Source organism: Oryctolagus cuniculus, chromosome 12 (assembly GCF_964237555.1).
Source record: "Oryctolagus cuniculus chromosome 12, mOryCun1.1, whole genome shotgun sequence".
NCBI lineage: Eukaryota > Metazoa > Chordata > Mammalia > Lagomorpha > Leporidae > Oryctolagus > Oryctolagus cuniculus.
The window spans coordinates 79,399,588-79,422,229 of NC_091443.1; the positions used below are offsets into that span (position 1 = coordinate 79,399,588).

The following is a 22,642-nucleotide window of genomic DNA, read 5'->3' on the forward strand; positions in this document are numbered from 1 at the left end:
ACTTAATTCCTTTAAATCTTTTCAACTTTTTTTAGAAAATTAATTAATTGTAATTATCTGAAATATCACTGATTTGATGTAGATCTCAAAAGTTACTTCAGATAATTAAAATCTTTAAGATGAAATAGCAAGGTTCTTTTCCATAGCTGCAATACAATTTACATTTTAAAATAAAATACTGAGAAAAAGGAAACCCTACCACCAAAAGCAACTACAGTATAAAGAGAGAAATCTGGCATCAAGAGAGAAATTTTGAAGATATACAATATATTCCAGCTGCTTAAAAGACAAATTACTGGTATTTTTACTTGTGTCTTGGTTTCTAAATGCATGTAATAGCAATTTTAATGCCTACAATTACAAGAACCTTTTGTTTTATTTAATGATACTGGTTTACTGTTAACACAGACTGTTCATTTTATCTTGCAGACTGTGCCCTTTGTAGGCAACGTCCATTTTTCAGTTTTACATTCTGCTATTTCAGCTTCCCTAAAAGGCTTCTTATGAACAGGAACTATGACCTTCAACAGAAGAAAGTGTAATATAAATGGGAACACCTATTTAAAAGAGCTTACTGAAGCTTTTTGCTGATTTTGAAAGCAAACCTATTCAGTCAAAACAACAATTTTTGGACTGGTCAACCATTAATAACTATTCACTTTGAAACACTTTGAGTCACAAAATAATCTTGAACTACTAATGTCACCAGTCTGAATCATCATCATCATGAAGGTTACTATATATATATATATATATACACACACATATATACTATAAAACTACATAGTATATACTATACAGTATATACTATACTGTACTATATATTCTCTCTCGCTCACTCTCTCATATATATATATATATATAAAAGATATATATAAGATATATATATGTATTTTTCAATCACACAAAACACTAGTGCTCTTTAGGGCAGGTTTTGGTACACCTTGAAATTTCTCCTTTGGTTTTAACACCTGTTCTACAAACACTGCAGAAAACCTTAGTCTTAGTTAGTTATTTACATATAGAGGAAAGGTCATGATCCATTAAACTTTCAGCACACAACTTGAAGCAATTAAAGTATAACTACATAAAAGTTCCTTAACCAGCTGGCCTTCTCTGAATTAGTGGATCCCCCATTAGGAGCTCATACTTCTAGAACACATAAATGAAAATGGGGGAAACCAAAAAAGCAAACTTCTTACAAGGATGGTCGCAAAACAAAATAAACCTGTTTTAGTGACACTCAATGGGGGGGGGGGGGGGGACAACACAACAACATAGCATGATATACCAACAGCACCGTAGAAATATTTAGCTATCGGTTTTTACTATTCTCTACAATCATCAATTTGCCTTCCCAGTTTTTACAGGAAAAAATTAAAGTAACACATAATACAATATCTTTCATTTCTTTAGTCATAAGGCATTTACCATTAAGGTTACATTTACTAAATAATCATTATGTTTTAAAATGCTTAATTTCTAGATATTATCAAATGTAGTTTGCTTAAAATTTCTAATTATTCTGATAACTTAAGACTCATATAATTTCTTCTGAAATGGGAAAAATTATTATTCTGATAACTTAGACTCATGTAATTTCTTCTGAAAGGAAAATGACTTTTCATTTCCATGTTTCATACTAAATGGGTTAATCATAAAGAAAAAGCCAAAGAATTACTGCTGAAATAACCTGTATTATCCTATGCCTATCACTGAACAGGAAACTAAGGAAGCCAATGAGCCTCATTTCTACTCATTTTACTCTATTTACTAACATGACATTCTGGTGTATTTTACTACTAAAACAAAAATATATGACAATAGATGTCAAAGTTTTACTGTAATATTCTTTCAGTGTTATATTTCACAGCACAAACTCCCTTCTGTTAAACTACTAACATCACTAAATATTGGTGGCTGTTAAAGTGCAATAAAAGGAGGTAAAGAAATATGAAAATTGGTATGAAATCAAGAATGTAAAAAAAACTTGGAAAACTTTATTATAAAGCACTATCATACAGAAACCATTAACAATTATTATAGGAAGGTATCACAGTATATTTCAGGGTTTTTCCACATGTTTCTTTTTAGTCCCCTGAATTCACAGGAAAAATATATAAATGCTGCACACAGATTTAACTATAGATTCTTTAAAATGCTAATTACAGATGATAGTTATCAAGAACAAACACAAAAAGGCACACATACAGGCTTATGCTTTTGAATACAGAGATATTTCACCAGTGGGAAGTACATTGATGTGTACAATATACTTTGAAATGAGTCAAAAACACCAGAAAGTTTGAAGGAAAGAAGTATGAAAAGATATACTACAAAGCAAACACAGTGGAATGTTACAAGGATGGTAAGAATACAAGTATCCACTATGAAATTTTTAAAACTTCAATACTAGAAAATGTTTATAATAAAATGCTAGAGAAAACAATCTTATCTAATATAAATGTCAAGCTATACGCCAATGGAAAATTTTATTTGATCCGTCTTTTTTACTTTTTTCTTGTTATTAACTTAAATAGGATGATACCTTCATATATAATGTCATGTTAACTCAAGGTTTACAAAATATAAACTCCTTAAATTTAAAATATCCATTTATAATAGCTTCAAAATCCCATTGAGAATTAAATTTTTAAAGGTGTTAAATTTAAAATAAAAGTAGCAATGTTTCCTAGAATTGGTATCTTTCCAAAGTAGTAGTAGTAGTTAAAAAAATTAAAAATATCAGCTAAAAGATTTGAGCATTGAATAAAGTTAGCTTGTCCAACTGAACAAACATCAAGAAATTTTTTGTGCTGTAAAGAAAAATGAAATTCAAAGACAGCTAGAGAATGAAAAATATCTAGTAAAAATTCCTAGATTACTGGTTTTAAAAAACTGTCATTAAGCTATGTGTAAGAAACACAGCCAAGTGCAAGTGGATCTAGAAACCAAGCACTAAAATACAACAAAGAGTAAATGCTTTTCAACAAGACAATCTGCCTTTGTTTTTAGACGAAAATGTTAAAACTGCTGATTTAGAATGGCACTGAAAACTATGAGTTTCAACATTTATATCTATAGCATTGCAATTTTCAAATAAAAACAAAAATAAGCATTTACATACCTAATATTATTTTTTAAGATTTTCAAGCAACTGAAGCATTTAAAGGTTGTATGAGTCTTCTGTTCTTCCTGGACATCTCCTTCATGTTTTCCATAATAAAAGTCATTAACTAACATGATCAATTTTCCTTTCTCTGAATCAACAGTCTTATTTTTATTTGTTGTGCTTGACAATTCTGTTTTAGCTAGCCCCAAAAAGTTATTTATCATGTCTGGACAACAATACTGAAAGAGAGAAAAAAAAAAGGGCTTATTTATTTTTTTAAAAACTAAATAGCAAAAAAAAAAAAAAAAAAAATCTATGTTTACAACTAAGGCCAGATCATGTAAAACAATACTTGATAATAACAAATATGGGAAAAAAGTCATCAAAAATTCATTGTGCATACACAAATTTTAAAAATTTGAAACAACAAATTCCTATTACATTAATAAAAAAATTTCAAAGAGAAATGAGAAACTTTAAATCAGGACTGGGCTATAGTCTAATAGCTTTTTCTCTTCAATTTACCTATTCGGGTATAACTATTCAATAATAATTTATTCCTTAACCAAAAATCATTAATTTTATATTAATGTCTTGATATAGTATAGGAAGGAAATGCAGTTCCATGTGCCTTGATGTGTATGTCTAATTATCAAGAGATACACAGAATTCCACAAAGCTTGATTAGAACTGGACTTTGAAACAACCTAATTTGCCATTTCCCAGACTCAAGGTATTAGAAAATGTATGGAACACAAAGAGGCATTAGTTTCATCTTGAAAACTTCAAAAGTTAAGTTTTGAAACTGAGAATGTTTAAATATTCAAAGGGGAATCAAGATTTCACATAAACTAGTTCTAATACAGAATACATTCGTACATGAAGTACTTTTTCTAAAACAAGATATAACTATTTCACTGACTGTACAGAATTGTCAGTTGTAGGATTTCTTCAGGACAATTTTCTCAGAGTACATTCAGATGAAGACCTACACTAGAAAAATGCTTGTTAAAATGCTAATTCCTGTACCCAATGTCAGAAAGACTAAACCACAATATCTAGAGATAGGGCTCAAAGGCTGTGTTTCTAAAAAGCAACTCAGGTAACTGTTTTATAATTTAAATGCCTCCTAAATGCGTTATTTATTACATTAGTAGCAACATAAAAAAGTTTGAAAATCTAAACACAACTCTAAGACAATAAGATCTACTTCCTCTTCTGCCACATGTTAGATAATTGTTGAAACATCCTATACTACATGGGCCTTTGATCCAAGACAGACCTGTAACATCTCCTTCAAGGTGGCATTATACTCATTTTGTTTGACTTGTCAACTTGTCAAAAGAAAAAAAAAACCACTAAAACAAGCAAACAAAAAAACTCTACAGCAGATCCAAAGAAAATTGAATAAAACGACATACAAAAAAGTGATAGAATGGGGACAGCACTGTGGCATACCAGGTAAAGCCATTGCCTGCAGTGCTGGCATACCATATAGGCATTAGTTCCAGTCCCGACTGCTCCACTTTCAATCCAATTCCCTGCTACATGTATCTGGGAAAGCAACAGGGGATGGGCCAAGTCCTGGGGCCCCTGCCACCCGCATGGGAGTCCTGGATGAAGCTTCTGGCTCTGGGCTTCAGCTTAGCCCAGCTCTGGATATTGCAACTAACAGGGGAGTGAACCAGATGGTGGAAGACCTCTCTCTGTCTCTCTGTCTCTCCCTCTCTCTGTAACATTGCCTCTGAAATAATCTTTTAAAAAATAAACACACCAACCTGGTTTACAGAACCTATTTTACACAATGTTTCAGATACCCATAAAAAAGCTGAATAGCAAACTATTGATAACAATGAACAATAAGGGGTAGTGAACTAAGGTAGAAATTAATTTAAAAGGAAAGCAAAATATATGCCAGAAAATATCCAAAAGACAGACAACAATGTAAAGAAGTAGGTTCAGATTTAAGAAGGCAGAGTAAGCTATGGAAGGCATAGCTGAGTAATGGCTCAAGATCAACTTGTCATCTTGTGTTCAGCTTTTTTTTTTTTTTTTAAGATTTATTTTTATTTTTATTTTTATTTGAAAGGCAGAGTTACAGAAAGGGGGAAAGAGAGAGCTCTGGTTCCACCTGATGGTTCACTCCTCAAATGGCTGCAACAGCCAAAGCTGTGCCAATCCAAAGCCAGGAGCTTCTTCTAGATCACACACGCAGGTACAGGAGCTCAGACTTGGGCCACCTTCCACTGCTTTCCCAAGCCATAGCAGAGAGCTGGATTGGAAATGGAGCAGCCGGGACATGAACTGGGACCCATGTGGGATGCCAGCACTGCAGGCGGTGGCTTTACCTACTACACCACAGCACCGGCCCCTTGTGTTCAGCTTTAGCAGCCTTTTGGTTTTAGCCCTTACCTGCAACTCCCAGCTCCTCACTAACCCATTATTTCCCTGTGTTAGCCATTCTGCAAATATTAAATACTTTTAATGCCACATATTGTAGCTTCACAAACATCAAACACCAATATATACACACCATTCTCATATAACTCCTCCCAGTGTATAGACTGTATGCTATTGCTTTGTTACTGGCCTAAAAAATTCAGGTATGATTTTCAGAGCAATGGAGATGGGAGACTATTTTTAAAAAGTAAAACAAGATGGGCCAGCACCGCGGCTCACTAGGCTAATCCTCTGCCTTACGGTGCCGGCACACCAGGTTCTAGTCCCGGTCGGGGCACCGGATTCTGTCCCAGTTGCCCCTCTTCCAGGCCAACTCTCTGCTGTGGCCAGGGAGTGCAGTGGAGGATGGCCCAAGTGCTTGGGCCCTGCACCCTATGGGAGACCAGGATAAGTACCTGGCTCCTGCCATCGGATCAGCGTGGGGCGCCGGCCGCAGCGCACCGGCCGCAGCGGCCATTGGAGGGTGAACCAACGGCAAAAGGAAGACCTTTCTCTCTGTCTCTCTCTCTCTCTCACTGTCCACTCTGCCTGTCAAAAAAAAAAAAAAAAAAAGTAAAACAAGATGTTTCACATAACTACAAAGGTCAACATTTTTTCCTTTTCTACCTGAGAATTATCTAAAAACCAAAATGACCAAGTTCGAGTCTGATTTTACTGAACTAAGTGTCAGGAAAAACCAACGCACTCCACAATGTATGAAAAACTATCCAAAGCAACCAACATCAGCCAATGACAGAAGGAATGTAGCTGGAAGATCAAAGTCAAAAGGATCAACAGCAACAGATCTCAGAAAGTGTCAGCAAAAATATACATCCTAAAGGTGAGAGACATATCTAATACACAAGTTACAGCCTTTGTTTGCAAAATCAGGTGCAGAATCTAAGCCTGAAAATTGGCAAAGTACCCCAGACCTGATTCAGTACAGAGAAACAGAAAAGGCAATGTTACATAAACATTCAAACACACAAGTCATACTTGCAGGACACCTTCTTATGTGCCCATAAGACTACCATGGCAACCTATGGCTTTGTCCCAAAAGGGATTTTATACAAAATAGCAGCCCAAGAAATTCAACCTGTTAACAAGATAGGAATCATATTTGAACAAAAATATTTAATATAAAAGTAAACAAATAACAGGAGGATATAAAATTATCCTAACAAAAATCCCAGAAACACGTTGCCACAGAACAGATGCAGATTTGTAAAGAGTGGCCCAAATTTTTGTCACAAATTTTAAAACATTAATGAAGCCACCATCTCTATTTGAAAGGTTACAAAAACAAAAAAAGATGGCAAGACAATAAAAAAAGAGTGGAAAAATCAGGGGGAAGATAGAAGGAAAAAATAAAAGAGACAAAGATAAATTAGAGCAGGGTACAGTGGTGAATAGACACTGCAAAATATAATAAAGGACAGAGAGGTTGGTAATGAGAAAAGCAAATAAATGTTTTAAAGGATTAAAAAGAAAATAGCAGATATACCAGCCAAAACATCAAACAAATTCATACTGGGGATGCAATTAACTAGAATAGAAATTTTCAAATGCAGTTCAAGAAAACGGTGCTCACAGAAAGACACAAATATATAGGTTGAAAGAACATGTTGTATGCCAAAGACAACTGATCCAAAATTCTCAATAGCAAGTTATGTCATTTTAAAGTTACTAGTCACCAAAAATAAAGAATCCTATGAAAAATCAGGCAAACAGATCAAATCACTTTACAAAAAGGGGCAAAATAACTCGGGCTTGTCCCAGATTCCTCAACAGCAACATTCAGTATTAAAAAATGGAAGAAATGGGGGAGGGAAGGGGCCAGTGCTGTGGTGTAGTAGGTAAAGCCTCCGCCTGCAGCACAGGCATTCCACAGGGTTTATGTGCTGGCTGCTCCTCTTCCCATCCAGCTTTCTGTTTATGGCCTGTGGAAGCAGTGGAAGGTGGCCCAAGTGTTGGGGAGGGGGGAGGAAGGGGAGAGAGGGGAGGGGAGAAGGGGGGAGAAGGGAGGGGAGAAGGGGAGGGGAAGGAGGGGTTCCTGCCAACTGTACATGTGAGAGACCTGATTTGTGATCCAGCTCCTGGTTCAAGATTCAACCCAATCCTGGATGTTTTGGGAAACTGGTGAAACAGTCGATGGGATTCCTCACTCTCTCTGCCTCTCAATTAAATAAAAAGCAATTTTTTTTAAAAAAGATGGATTCTTCTATATTGCAAAAAAACACAATAAACTTACAATGAAACTGCAATGTGTCAAAGAAAAGTACTCAAAAATATGGGTTGAAATGTGTTGATTCTCAATCCAGGAAAGATCAGGTAGACTAAACATAAGTGAAAGTAAAGAAATCTAAGTGTAATTAATAAGCTAAGCCTGGTTGATAAATACCAAATCTGGCCGGCGCCACGGCTCACTTGGCTAATCCTCCACCTGCAGCGCCGGCACCCCAGGTTCTAGTCCCAGTCAGGGCGCCGGATTCTGTCCCGGTTGCTCCTCTTCCAGTTCAGCTCTCTGCTGTGTCCCGGGAAGGCAGTGAAGGATGGCCCAAGTCCTTGGGCCCTGCACCTGCATGGGAGACCAGGAGGAAGCACCTGGCTCCTGGTTTCAGAACAGCACAGTGTGCCGGCCATGGTGGCCACTTGAGGGGTGAACCAATGGAAAAGGAAGACCTTTCTCTCTGTCTCTCTTTCTCTCTCACTAACTCTGCCTGTCCAAAAAAAAAAAAAAAAAACCACAAAAGTCCATATCTTAAAAGAGAAATAACATATCTACTTTCAAGTCTCCACATTTAAAAAAAACTTTTTCTGGGCAGGTGTTGTGCTGTAGCAAGTTAAGCCTCCAACTGCAATGATAGCATCCCATATGGGCACCAGTCTGAATTCTGGCTGCTCCACTTCTGATCCAGCTCCCTACTAGTCTGTCTGGGAAAGCAGAGACAGAGGGTACAAGTGCTCAGGCCCCTACACCCAAGTGGGAGACCTGAAGGAAGCTCCTGGCTTCTGGCTTCAAATAGCAGTCTGAAGATCTCTCTCTCTCTGCAGCCCTTCTCCCAACGTTTTCAAATTAAAATATTTTTAAAAATTTTTTCCTATTTTATTTGAAAGGCAGAGAGGCACGAAAGGGAGGGGGGGGAATAGAGGGAAGAGAGAGTTGGGGGAAAGAGAGAGAGAGACAAAAGAGACAGAGACAGACAGAGAAAGATATTCCATCTACTGGTTCACTCCCAAATAACCAAAAAAACTGAGGATGCGCTAGGCTGACGCCAGGAGCCTGGAACTCAACTGGTATCCCACATGGACAGCGTGGACCCAGGTACTTGAGATATCACCTGCTGCCGTCCTGACTACACATCAGCAGGAAGCTGGGATTGGACGCAGAGCCGGGACTCAAATCCAGGCACTCTGCTATGGGATGCAAGAGTACCAAGCAGCATCCTAACCACTGCACCAGACACTCACCAAAGTTTCCACACAACATTACAATCTACACATTTTTTCCAAAAAGGAAAATGAAAGTATTTGTCAGAACTTAAACTTTACATGAAAGGGACTGATGTTTGAATGGCAGTTATGCCAATTAATTGGCTATACAATAATGAGGAAAATGTCTATCACAAAGAATTTTCTAAGGATTAAGTGAAATAATGATTTTTAAGAAAGATTTAACTTGTCTGAAAGGCAAAGTGGCAGACAGAGAGGGAGAAACAGAGAGAAAGAGATCTTCCATCTACTGGTTCACTTTCAAATGGCCATGATGGTTGAGACTGGGCCAGGCTAAAGCCAGGAACCTGGAACTCCATTCTGGTCTCAGACAAGAGTATCAGGGGCTGCCAGCACCTTGGCTCAATAGGCTAATCCTCTGCCTACCGCGCTGGCACACCGGGTTCTAGTCCTGGTCGGGGCGCCGGATTCTGTCCCGGTTGCCCCTCTTCCAGGCCAGCTCTCTGCTATGGCCCGGGAGGGCAGTGGAGGATGGCCCAAGTCCTTGGGCCCTGTGCTTGCATGGGAGACCAGGAGAAGCACCTGGCTCCTGGCATCGGATCGGCGTGGTGCATCAGCCGCAGTGGCCATTGGAGGGTGAACCAACGGCAAAGGAAAACCTTTCTCTCTCTCTCTCTCTCTCTCTCTCTCTCTCACTGTCCACTCTACCTGTCAAAAAAAAAAGAGTGTCAGGGGCCCAAGTACTTGGGCCACCTTCTGCTGCTTTCCCAGGCACATTAGAAGGGAGCTGAATCAGAAGAGAGCAGCCAAGACTCAAACCAAAAACTCTGATAAGAAATGCTGGCATCACAGGCAGTGGCTCAAAGTGCCACAACACTGGCTTATATCTTTTTAATAATATATTCAAAGTTTACTACTATGTCAAATACTTAGTACCAGATAAATTGTTCTAATCAGATAAACTGTTCTAATCACTGTAGAATATTAATATATTAAATATTTTCCATGGGAAAAATATTATTTCTGTGGTATAGTCAATTTCCATTTATCTATAATAGGAAAAAAATCATTCACAAATAAAAATCATATTTTTTCAAATAGGTTACTATTATAATATCAAAACCCTTTATTGATAAATAAAAATGTATAAGCTAGAAAGTAAAAATTCCTCAGTTTTAAATTTTTCCTCCCTAGATTTGTTCACTATTCCTTCAGATTTCTTCATGAGGCAAACACATATTGTTCATACTATACTCATATTCAACTTAGTTCAATAGTATATCTTATAGAATTATGGTATATATACACTGTGGAGTACTACTCAGCTATTTAAAAAAATGAAATTCTGTCTTTTGCAACAAAATGGATGCAACTGGAAACCATTATGCTGAGTAAAATAAGCCAGTCCCAAAAAGACAGATACCATGGCCGGCGCCCCGGCTCACTAGGCTAATCCTTCGCCTGCAGTGCCAGCACTCGGCTTCTACTCCCGGTTGGGGCGCCAGTTCTGTCCCAGTTGCTACTCTTCCAGTCCAGCACTCTGCTGTGGCCTGGGAAGGCAGTGGAGGATGGCCCAAGTGCTTGGGCCCTGCACCCGCATGGGAGACCAGGAGGAGGTGCCTGGCTCCTGGCTTCGGATCAGCACAGCACGCTGGCCATGGCGGCCATTTGGGGGATGAACCAACGGAAAGAAGACCTTTCTCTCTCTCTCTCTCTCTCTCTAACTCTGCCTGTCCAAAAAAAAAAAAAAAAAAAAAGACAGATAACATATGTTTTCCCTAATCTGAAATATATCTGAATCTGGGACAAAAACCTAAATGTACCTAAAACATAATGTATTGGAACAGAATGGATATTTTGAAATTTGATGATTACTTATGGCCCTCATCTCTCCCTCATCTCTTCTGTTGAGGAACAGTAGTTTTTTTCTTCACACTATTTGAACTCTTTTACTTAGTGTAGGGTTAACCTTATGATCATTAAGTACACTGAAAGTAGATCTTTGTAAAAATTAAGAGTGGGAGTGGGAAAGGATGGAGGAAGGGTTGGAACGTGGGAAGGAGAAAGGTACGTTGTGTGAAGTATCACTATATTCTTAAGTCTGTATATATGAAATACCTGAAACTTGTATAATTAAAAAAAAATTTTAAAAACTAAAAAAAAATTGTATGTTATTGTGTTATAGATTGTTCCATATCAATACCTATCAGAGGTAACTTTCCCTTTTTTAAAATATTTATTTATTTATCTGAAAGTCAGAATTATACAGAAAGAGAAGGAGAGGCAGAGAGAGAGAGAGAGAGAGAGGTCTTCCATCCACTGCTTCAGTCCCCAGATGGCCACAATGGCCAGAGCTGCGCTGATCCAAAGCCAGCAGCCAGCAGTTTCTTCCAAGTCTCCCACATGAGTGCAGGGGCCCAAGGACTTGAGCCATCTTCCACTTTCCCAGGCAATAGCAGAGAGCTGGATAGGAAGAGGAGCAGCCAGGACTCGAACCGGTGCCCATATGGGACACCAGCACTGCAGGGGGTAGCTATATCTGCTATGCCATAGCACCAGCCCCAACTTTCTTTCTTAATATGATGTAGTGGGCCGGCGCCACGGCTCACTAGGCTAATCCTCCGCCTAGCGGCGCCGGCACACCGGGTTCTAGTCCCGCTCGGGGCGCCGGATTCTGTCCCGGTTGCCCCTCTTCCAGGCCAGCTCTCTGCTGTGGCCAGGGAGTGCAGTGGAGGATGGCCCAGGTGCTTGGGCCCTGCACCCCATGGGAGACCAGGAAAAGCACCTGGCTCCTGGCTCCTGCCATCGGATCAGCGCGGTGCGCCGGCCGCAGCGCGCCGGCCGCTGCGGCCATTGGAGGGTGAACCAACGGCAAAGGAAGACCTTTCTCTCTGTCTCTCTCTCTCACTGTCCACTCTGCCTGTCAAAAAAATTTAAAAAGAAAAAATATGATGTAGTGTTCTAATGTATGATTATCGTATGATGTCTTGGTTGTTTCCAATACAAGTAACCACAAACAACGCAGTAACACCTAAATGCACATCTGAAAATGGCTGCATACGCCTCCAGGTGCAGAGTTCTACACAGTATGTTACAATTCTACACAGAAGTTAATTTTTAAAATGTAATGATTCAGGGGCTAGCAATGTGGCACAATAAGTTAAGGTGCTGCTTGTGATGCTCCCAAGTTTTTCCACTTCCAATCCATCTTCCTGCTAATGGGCCTAGAAAAGCAGCAGTATATGGTCCAAGTGCAGGGGCCCCTGCCACCCAGATGAGAGACGAGGATGAAGCTCCAGACTCCTGGCTTCAACCTGGCCCAGCTCTGGCCATTACAGCCATTTGAGGAGTGAACCAGAGGAAGGAAAATTTCTGTCTCTCCCTCTCTCTGTAACTCCACCTTTCAAATAAATAAAAAGATCTTTTTAAAACAGTAATTATTCAGAAGGAATTTTTAAATCTTACTAAGGCAACCATTATGAATGCAAATTTTTACCTTACATAGCAATATTAATATAAGATTTTTTTAAAAATCTGAACAAACCATTATTTTCTACAAATGAACACTAATATTGATAGGAATTTACAGACTTCTTATAAATTAAAGTGTTAAAGAGTTTTACCTTCATGTGATTTTTCAAAGGATCCAAAAGATTGAAATGAATATTGCACTTTGGACAAGCTTTTGGAAAAGGTGTTCCATTTTTAGATTGATTCGATGAGCCATTTGCACCTAAAATACATTCAGAACACTTATGATTCAAATTCATAACTTCCTAATCTTGAATAACATTAGTAATAGTTTTAAATTTACAACAATTTCTAAAGTAAATTTCTCTTTATAAGCTATATTTTGTATTTACCTTTTGATGGCACAGCTTGTGGAGCTGTCACTGAAGGAGACTTAACTGAAGGGAATACAGCTGAGGAATTTGTTCCAGAAACACTTTCACTGGGCTTGGGCTTCTTGGGACTCACACTGTTTACTTCAGAAGCAGAAGGGCGTTTTGATAAAAATGAATTTTCATTTGCACCTTGAATGGTTTAATAGTGAAAGAAAGAATTTTAAAACATTATAAAATTTGTTTACAACAAAGTAAAAATAATTCACAGATAAATTAGTTAATTTAATCAACATACAAATGACAATGATAAAAATTGAGTGATCCAAACTCAGATGTATAAAGAAATAAAATAAATATTTACTATGGATTTCATGTATTCAAATAATTTGTGAAATAATCTTTTTAGCAAGAAAACTCTAAATTGGGCTTTACATTAAAAAAAACAATAGCTATTATAAAAGAAGCCAGACCAAAATATCCAAAGAAAAAAGAAAAAAATTAAAGCTGAGAATACTCTGAGTTTAGTTCCTACAAATTAACTATTTTTAGATGTTTAAGTACATGCATTGAATGTATTACTGTTGTCACCAATAACAATTTGTATTTGTTAACAAAAATTTAGAGACCCTAAAGAGGCTTTTTTATTTACAATGTAGAATGTGAAATGGAAAGGTAGTTCTTTTTCCATCTGAGAAGTGGTTGATTCACGTTTTTAGGTAATGTTACCTATTATTTCTACTATAGAGTGGAAACAACTATTCTTAAATGATAATATTTTAATCATTTATTTGAGTGAGTGCATAATGGCAAAGAATTGGTACAATGATTTTCATACGAGGTACCCAAGTTCATTTCAGGGAATTACTGGGCATGTACAACAAAGAAATTCTACTTTCACATGAAATTTTGTTTGGATAGAAATTTCATTTCTATAAATACTTTTTCATTTGAAAATTATTACCCTGAATCTAAAGACAGCCTTATTTAGAGCATTAGCAAGAGAAATGGAGATATATGAGCTCTACCCAGGCCAAGTAAAATTCTTTTTGAAAATAACACACAACTATATTTTGTAAGAAGGATTCTAAAACTGCGTATCACATATTAAAGGCCCCCAACTGTACTCTAAAAGTACAGAGGTAAAATAAATACCCCAGAAATATTTCAGGTTTTTAAGTCAGAAAGATAAAGTCAAATCCAAACTCTATTCTCTCTTGCTATGTATTCTCAGGTTTTTTCATTTCTCTAAGCCTCACTCCTGTCTTTTGTAAAATAAGTTATACCTTATTTTATAAAGATATTTTAAGAAAAATTATAAAAATAATGTAAAGTACTCAACAAAATACATGGTACATTCTACAATAAATGACAACTATTATTATTACTAATGAAACATTAACTTATTTAACTTACTTTAAAAAAGAAGAAAAACTATTCACTTTCAGCTTTTCAGTAAGGACAAACATGCCAGGAAAATAAGAGTATTATTCTAGTTGGTGTCTCTGCTTCTACTTTTTGGTAACACAAAAATGTTTCTCCTCATCATTAAAGTACTTGATTACTGGCAGATATACAGAAGCTATGTGGGAAAGATTCTTTGTAATCAAACTAGTATTACCGTGAGATCATTAGGTTCCCCAAAAAACTAACGAGCACTGGTATTTTGAATTAAGCAACTAATCATATTACACAGTGGATGGTAAAAATAGACTTTTAATATGAGAAATATTTTAACATAAGAAATCTCAAGGTTAAATAAAATCACTCTGCATTTGCTTTTAATTCTGACCCTTATTCTTACTGATCTCTGTTCTCAATGGCTTGTGCTTCTCCCTACTTTCAAAAGCTCTACCTCTGCCAATAAAACACCTTTCCTCATTCATTATCAAGCTCAAACTCAGTCTTCTCAAAATCCCCTTAATCTCCCTAGACAGGGTCTGTTAATAATGCTACTGTACATTATCATAACAACTGTTTATTGTCAAGTCCTTTAAATCTTGTAATGCACTTTCATATTTCACTTATTTGGGAATCAAAAAAGCTTTGTGTAAAACACAGTGAGAAATTCATGAGTGCTTCAAAAATTCATGGAAAATGGAATTAAAAGATGCATTTACTTTAATGCAAAAAAATTTTTTTTAATGCAGATACTTTTTTCTCCAAATGGTTGATCCCAGGTATAGGAAATAAATGCATTATTCAAGAAAAATGAAAATTTCTATTCTTAACAATTAGAGAAAACTGAAGTATAAACAGGTCAGGTGATTTGATAATTATAAAAATCTCAAGATAGAGGTCCAAATCTACATCTTCCAAATATCCTACTTACTGCCCAGCCTAACGTCCCACTCTCTGTGGTTTAAAAAAAAAAAAACAAAAAAAAAAACAAAAAAAAAACACCTAAGAGTCATTGTTTTTACTTATTCCTAAGATCCAAGAATTCGGACTTTTTCTAAAAGCTCACATGCTTTATAAAATGAGACTGAAGACAACACTTTTTCCTCTCTGTTTCTTTTGGTTCTTTCCTTTCTTGCTAGCTATATTTGTGAAGCATGCAACAACACCCAGAAAACCCCTCTATTTCTAGTAAAAAAAATTTGGTGGAGGGTTTGGTAAATTCTCTGCACCAATTTGATAGAAAACAATCTAAAAGTTAACAAAAAAATCATCTATTTTCTCCATTTAGTCAAATACTTGAAATATATATAAACTGCTAAAGCACAATCACTTTAATTAGAGAATTTTCAACTAGATAAAATTCTTTCATAGCACACTAATATATTTTAAATTAATGAAGAACTCCATTATGTTATATCCTCAAAGAACTTAAAATCGTCTTCAATAGGGAAATTGCATTACTCCATCAATGGGCTTTTATTGAGTGCTTACCCTGTACAAATAACTATTTCTCTTCCGTGGTTATTTTATAATCATATTTTTCACATGAAATAATTTATTAGGACAGAAAAATATTTACCCAATTACAAAATCAACTACAATCATGCATCTTTGTGCATTAGTAGTCATAGAAAATAATTAAAACTTTCTAAACAGTATTTAGAGTATTTAAACTCCTCTAGTTCATAAAAATTATTTCAAGATTTTTCAGGGCAAGGTTGGCTTCATAGCTCCTTTGCTATGGCCTGGGAAAGCAGTGGAAGATGGCTCAAGTCCTTGAGCCCCTGTACCCACATGGGAGACCCAGAGGAAGCTCCTGGCTCCTGGCTTCAGATCAGCACAACTCTGGCTATTGCGGCCAACTGGGGAGTCAACCAGCGAATGGAAGACCTCTCTCTCTCCCTCTCTCTCTCTCCCTCTCTCTCACTCCCTCTCCTTCTCTCTGCCTCTCCTTCTCTCTCTGTGTAACTCTGAATTTCAAATAAATAAATCTTTAAAAAAAAAAAATGAGCTCAAAGCTTTTGGCCTATTTTATAAAGAGAAGTAAAAATATTAAGCAAGATATATAATATTAATATAATATTAAGTATAATATATAATAAGTATAAAATATTATATAATAATCTAAACTATTAAATAACATATATACATATATAAAATCACCCAAGAAAGGCATTGAAGAACTAGTGCCATCCCAACTTTAGAAATATGAAACACATCCTTCAAGGGTACAAGCTTCAAAGACAATTCCTTATGCATATTCATCAAGCTTCTTTTCTTCAGTCTTTATGAAAAAGTACTAAAACCAACCTGCTACAGAAACTGTTGGTCCACCTTGAAAATGTGGTAATCCTGCATCCTGGGTCAAATCAAACAGTAACTCTGGAGCGTTATTCGACACAACTCGCAAAGAGTTTGTTACAGAACCCTGCCAAAATATTTTAGAGGAAGAATATTATATATATATTCAAACTTATTTTGTTTCATAAATGTTTAAATATCCTAAAGATAACCTCGGATGACCTAATTATTAGTAAGTTAAAAAACATAAAGGTAATACTATTTTGCCAAAATTTTCTACTAAAACTCAAAGCAAACTATTATTTATATCTAGTTAATTACTAATTAGACAACTAAAATGGAAGGCAAACTTTAGTACAACTTTTAAGAAACCCAAAGCCACTTTATATTAACAATTTTGCTAAAATTTAGAGAGATTCTACACATATGGTAATCCCACTTAAGAGAAAGTAATAGAATTCAACAAACTCTTCAGGCATAAGAGAGGAGAAAAATAAAAAGCATATTGGTTGGATTGAAAAATTAAAGTTTCTGGGGGCCAGCGCCGTGGCTCACTTGGTTAATCTTCTGTCTGTGGTGCCAGCATCCCATATGGAGCCTGGGTTCTAGTCCTGGTTGCTCCTCTTCAGCCCAGCTCTCTGCTGTGGCCTAGGAGGGCAGTGGAGGATGGCCCAAGTGCTTGGGCCCTGCACCCGCATGGGAGACCAGGAGGAAGCACCTGGCTCCTGGCTTCGGATCAGTGTAGCACCAGATGTGGCGGCCATTTGAGGAGTGAACCAACGGAAGGAAGATCTTTCTCTCTGTCTCTCTCTCTCACTATCTATAACTCTACTTGTCAAATACAGTTTCTATACTTCAAAGAACTCCACATCCAAAATATCAGAACTGGGAAACAATCTGTAGCACTGTTCATCAGCTTAATGATGACTATATCATATGATGTAAATTATATAGTCATCTTTACTGAAGAAGTTTATGAACTAAAGAACACAAAGATGAAGAGTGTGCCCCTCACTCTTCCCATCATGTCACAAAAAGCTGTGCTGTGTAAGGCAATCTCCTGTTTCATAAAGCAAATATGGTTCAGCCTCTGCCTGCAGCACCAGCATTCCAGTCCCTGCTGCTCCACCTGTAATCCAGCTCCCTGCTAATGGCATGGGAAAGCAGTGGATGATAGCTCAAGTGCACCCACATGTTTGATCTGGAAGAAGCTACATAATTCAGCCCAGCTCCAGCTGTTGCAGCCATTTGGGGAGTCAACCAGCAGATGGAAGACCTCTCCCTCTCTCTCTAACTCTGCCTCTCAAATAAATCTTAAAAAAAAAGACTGGAAAAATTCTAATAAATTTTGCAATTTAGTTATTTTTAATTGCCTGATTATAATTTTCATATGAAGGGAATCTGGGTATAGTGTATATGAGAACTCTCTGCACTATTTTGTACATTTAATACCAGTTTGAATAAAAAATTAAAAAGCAATGATAACATTCACTATTGGCAAGTAGAGTTTATATTCTGGTATAATTTTTCTGCACAAAAATTTTGGCAGGAGTTAGCAAAGGCTATTTTTTGAAGCAATTATTCCATTTTCAAGAATTTACGAAGAAATGAAAATGTTAATGGGGAACTGTACAGAAAAAAAATCTAACCCATGCATCCAATAATTAAATAAATGGATAGACTACCATGCAACCATTAGCATCAAGTTTTTGAGAAACATCCAATGACATGCTTGAAGCACAATGTTCTCTGAAAAAAGAGAAATACCTGAATATATGATAACATACTAAGCAATATACCTTTCTAAATTTTCTCCTCAAAATGCCTATTATTCTATAACATAAACCTAAGAATTTTGACCTGTGCTAATAAACTGAGAGAAAATTGGGCTTTAAGAATTTGGCTTTGTTTCTAACTTTTCTATTGAGATGGGTTTGTTAAAAAGTTATGAAAATACAGCTATTGAAGTAACCCAAATCACTCCTAGAATTTGAGTCCTAACAGGCAGATACAGGCATTTGAACCTTACCATACAATATTTTTAAAAATGTCAAATGATTAACAAATATCATATTTTCTCCAAATAGTTAACCTTTATAAATGGAAAATCTTCACTTGCATCTTCCAAAATGGTTCTCTAGCCAAAATATAATAAAGTTAAATACCACAATTTCAGAAAGCAGACAGCACATTATTCAACAACAAACTAGTTAAAATAATCCTCCAGTAAAGAATTTTTAGTGTATTATAAAACAATTCAGAACAATAAGTAGGAAAGAATAGGCACTAGATGGGGATTTGGAAGATCTATACATTCATTTAATTATGTAAGCTTGGGCAAGTCACTTCTAAGCTTCAAGTTATGCACCTTTCAAACTCAAATAACGGCCATACAATTTTATATTTTAAATGTACTTGCTCTTCATGGTACGTGTATTGTATCAAGTAGTTACAACAAAGTACTTATAAACACCTAATATTCTCTCTCATTTCATAAACAGATAAACCTGGGCTGGCACTGTGGCAAAGCAAGTAAAGCCACCGCCTGCAGTGCTGGCATCCCATATGGGCGCCAGTTCAAGCCCCAGCTACTCCACTTCCGAATCAATTCTCTGCTATGGCCTGGGAAAGCAGTAGATGATGGCCCAAGCCCTTGGGCCCCTGTACCCATGTGGGAAACCCAGAAGAAGCTCCTGGCTCCTGAAGGCCTCTCTCTCTCTCTGCCTCTGCCTCTCTGTAACTCTGCCTAAAAAAATAAACAGATAAACTAAGATTCAGTAGGGTTCAGTAAGGCTCCCACGACAGCTCTGCTTGCTACTGAGGTGGTAGGAATTAGAACTAGGTCTGATTACAAAGACAGTGCCCTTTAACACACTGACTGTAAGTGATAATAATATATCCCATCATTGTCTACCTGAAACAGACGTTGAAATACAAAGATATTTCATGAAAAAGTAAAAACACACTTCACAAAACATGACATAAAATTAAAAACTATTAATTATTATTTATTAAAACCAGTGGCTTCTAAAATTCAGAGAAAAAGTCCCTTAAATAGATTTATCATTTATCATTTTGGAATATACCTATCATTCTGTGCACATAGAGTCACTGAGTTTTTGAATTATATTATGGTTTGTAGGCCTCTTCCAGACCAATTGGCAAAAATCTCACTTTTTAAAATAAACCCTTTTTTAAGCACTGTGGCATCCCAGAAGTTGACAGTTGGGGTCCCGGATGCTCTACTTTCAATCCATGCACTGGGAAAGCACTGGAGGATGGCCCAAGTACGTGGGCCCCTGCCCCAATGTGGCAGATGATCTAAATGAAGCTCCTGGCTCCTAGCTTTGACCTGGCCCAGCTCCGGTCACTGCAGCTCTTTGAGGAGAGAACTAGCGGATGGAAGATTCTCTCTCTTCCTCTCTGCCTCTGTCTTTCTCTCTATAAGTCTTTCAAATAAATAAATAAATCTTTAAAAATTAAAAATAAAAGAATCCCAAGATTGGGAACCACCAAATAGAAGTGTTTTAATTTCAAAACTATATATACAGAAACAAAAAACATTCCAAGCCAGAAAAGTTTCAAGTTTCTAACTTTTATAAAAACAAAAATCTACCTGTTGCTTTTTTTTTCTCCCCAGATCTAATATTAGAAAAACTTTATCCACCAAACTGCATTAAATAATCAAGTTTTTGTAGTTATTTTCCCCAAAAAATACCAAACAATTTACAATAAACAAGAGAAAACCAGTGAGTTAATGTGACCCCACCTAACAGCAAACAATTTTTACATTCTGGGCAGCTTTCCACCTTACTTTAACAACAGCTATTGCAATTTCTTTAAGCATTAATAATAACCTATGCGATCTCAGAGTTTCAAAGAGAGACTCAGTGGTCTCCCATATTGATCCTATTATCTAAAGACCAAACATTTTAAGAAAAATTGATCACCATTTCTCTAAGGCAGTGGTACCCTAACTCTTGGCTTTAAGTACTCTTTATATATTTAAAAATTACTGAAATAAAAAGAAGTTTTGTTCACATTAGCTATACCTATCATTACAGAGCATACTAGAAATTAAAACAGAGAAAACTAAGGCTGTGGCATAGGAGGTTAAAGCCCTGGTCTGCAGTGCTGGTATCACATATGGGCACTGGTTCGATTCCTGGCTGCTCCACTTTCAATATAGCTCCCTGCTAATATACTTGGAGAAGTAGTGGAGGATAGCCCAAGTCCTTGGGCCCCTATACCCATGTGGGAGCCCTGGAGGAAGCTCCTGGCTTGTGGCTTTGGATCAGCTCAGCTCTGGCCATTGTGGCCATTTGGGGAGTGAACTTGCAGATGTAAGAACTCTCTCTCTGTGGCTCTTTCAAATAAACAAAATAAATCTTCAAGAAAAAAAGAAAACTTTAAATACTTAATCAATTTTAAAATAACAAACATAAACCCATTACAGATTAGCATAAATAACATTTTATGAAAAATGACTTGCAAACAAAAAAAATTAGTAAATGAAGAATGGCACTGTTATGCATTTTTGCATTTCTCTTGAATGTCTAGCTTAATCAAAAAATGCTGTAGTGGGGCTGGTGCTGTGGCGCACTAGGTTAATCCTCCACCCATATGGGCGCCGGTTCTAGTCCCAGTTGTTCCTCTTCCAGTCCAGCTCTCTGTTGTGGCCCAGGAGGGCAGTGGAGGATGGCCCAAGTGCTTGGGCCCCTGCAGCCACATGGGAGACCAAGAGGAAGCACCTAGCTCCTGGCTTCGGATTGGCGCAGCTCCAGCCATTGTGGCCACTTGGGAAGTGAACCAACAGAAGGAAGACCTTTCTCCCTGTCTCTCTCTCTCACACTGACTGTAACTCTGCCTGTCAAATAAATAAATAAAATCCTTTAAAAAAAAAAAAGTGCTATAGTGTCTTATCTGTTTCTGATATCAAAGTTTTGGTTGAAGAACACAAAGAAAATTTGGCTTCACTGAAGCAATATATCATTGAAAATGGCAGTGTTCTAATAGCATTTTAAGATAAACATAGAGGGGCTGGCGCTGTGGCACAGCAGGTTAAAGCCCCAGTCTGCAGTGCCAGCATCTCGTGTGGCTGCCGGTTCGAGTCCCAGCTGCTCCATTTCCAATCCATCTCTCTGCTATGGCCTAGGAAAGCAGTGGAAGATAGCCCAAGTCCTTGGTCCCCTGTTCCCACACGGGAGACTTAGAGGAATCTCCTGGTTCCTGGCTTTAGATTGGCACAGATCCAACCATTGCAGCCATCTGGGGAGTGAACCAGCAGATGGAAGACCTTTCTCTCTCTCTCTCTCCCTCTCTCTCTCTCTGTAACTCTGGCTTTCAAATCAATCAATCTTTAAAAAAAAAGATAAACACAGAAATATAACTTTAAATACATATCAAAATAACATTTGGTACTTTCCTGAACATCTCCAGTAATGTAAAATCTGAAACCATATCCCTGAATTTTTGTACTGTTCCACTGAAATCACTGGTTCATCTTACACTCTGAATAGCACTTTACCCAACAAAATCTTATATACATTGGTCATTTGGAAAATACTTGTTTCGATGAAGTATGCTATCTTTTAAATGTTGACATAGTTCATTATATAATATCAATCATATTTTTAATACAATCACTTATCTGAAAAGTCTTGAAATATGAGAAAGGTGTTAAAATCTCAGTAGCAGATAAGTCATCCAAAAGCCTAATTTTTGATTAAAATTTTTACTTTTATAATTACCAAGAATACTATTATCTGTTTTCCTTGAAGTAACAGGTGCAATTTTTTAATTGTATTTAACTTTGAGGAAATTTTTGCCACACACTCAAGATTCAGTAATTGTGTGTGTAGCAGACATACTCTAATATGGCCTCCATGATCTCCATTTGCTGGTATTTATGTCCTGTGTGATTCCCTCCTTTTGACTGTGGGCAGGACACGGGATGTGATTCTAAAACCAACAGCAAATACAAGATTATGTAACCTATGACTGTAATGATATCTCATTAGGACTCTCTCCCCATTTAAGGAAGCAAGGAGCCACATTGGGAAGACCTACCTGGCAAAGAGTGAGACAAAAGCCA

At 37.0% G+C, this 22,642-nt stretch overlaps 1 protein-coding gene across 18 annotated transcripts in view; it reads right to left on the minus strand.

Moving 5' to 3' along the window:
* The window catches only part of ZNF280D (zinc finger protein 280D), a 127,109-nt gene that overhangs the window by 55,198 nt on the left and 49,269 nt on the right, over positions 1-22,642 (minus strand). For all 18 annotated transcript variants that reach the window (XR_011380917.1, XR_007910184.2, XR_011380918.1 and 15 more), the window contains 4 exons: positions 16,558-16,675; positions 12,868-13,038; positions 12,628-12,737; positions 3,128-3,351 (listed from right to left, as the gene is read on the minus strand). Coding sequence is in view for 15 of the 18 variants with exons in the window: in XM_070054237.1 (XP_069910338.1) it covers positions 3,128-3,351; positions 12,628-12,737; positions 12,868-13,038; positions 16,558-16,675 (623 nt within the window). In the remaining 3 variants the exon portion in view is untranslated. The remainder of the gene's footprint in view (positions 1-3,127; positions 3,352-12,627; positions 12,738-12,867; positions 13,039-16,557; positions 16,676-22,642) is intronic.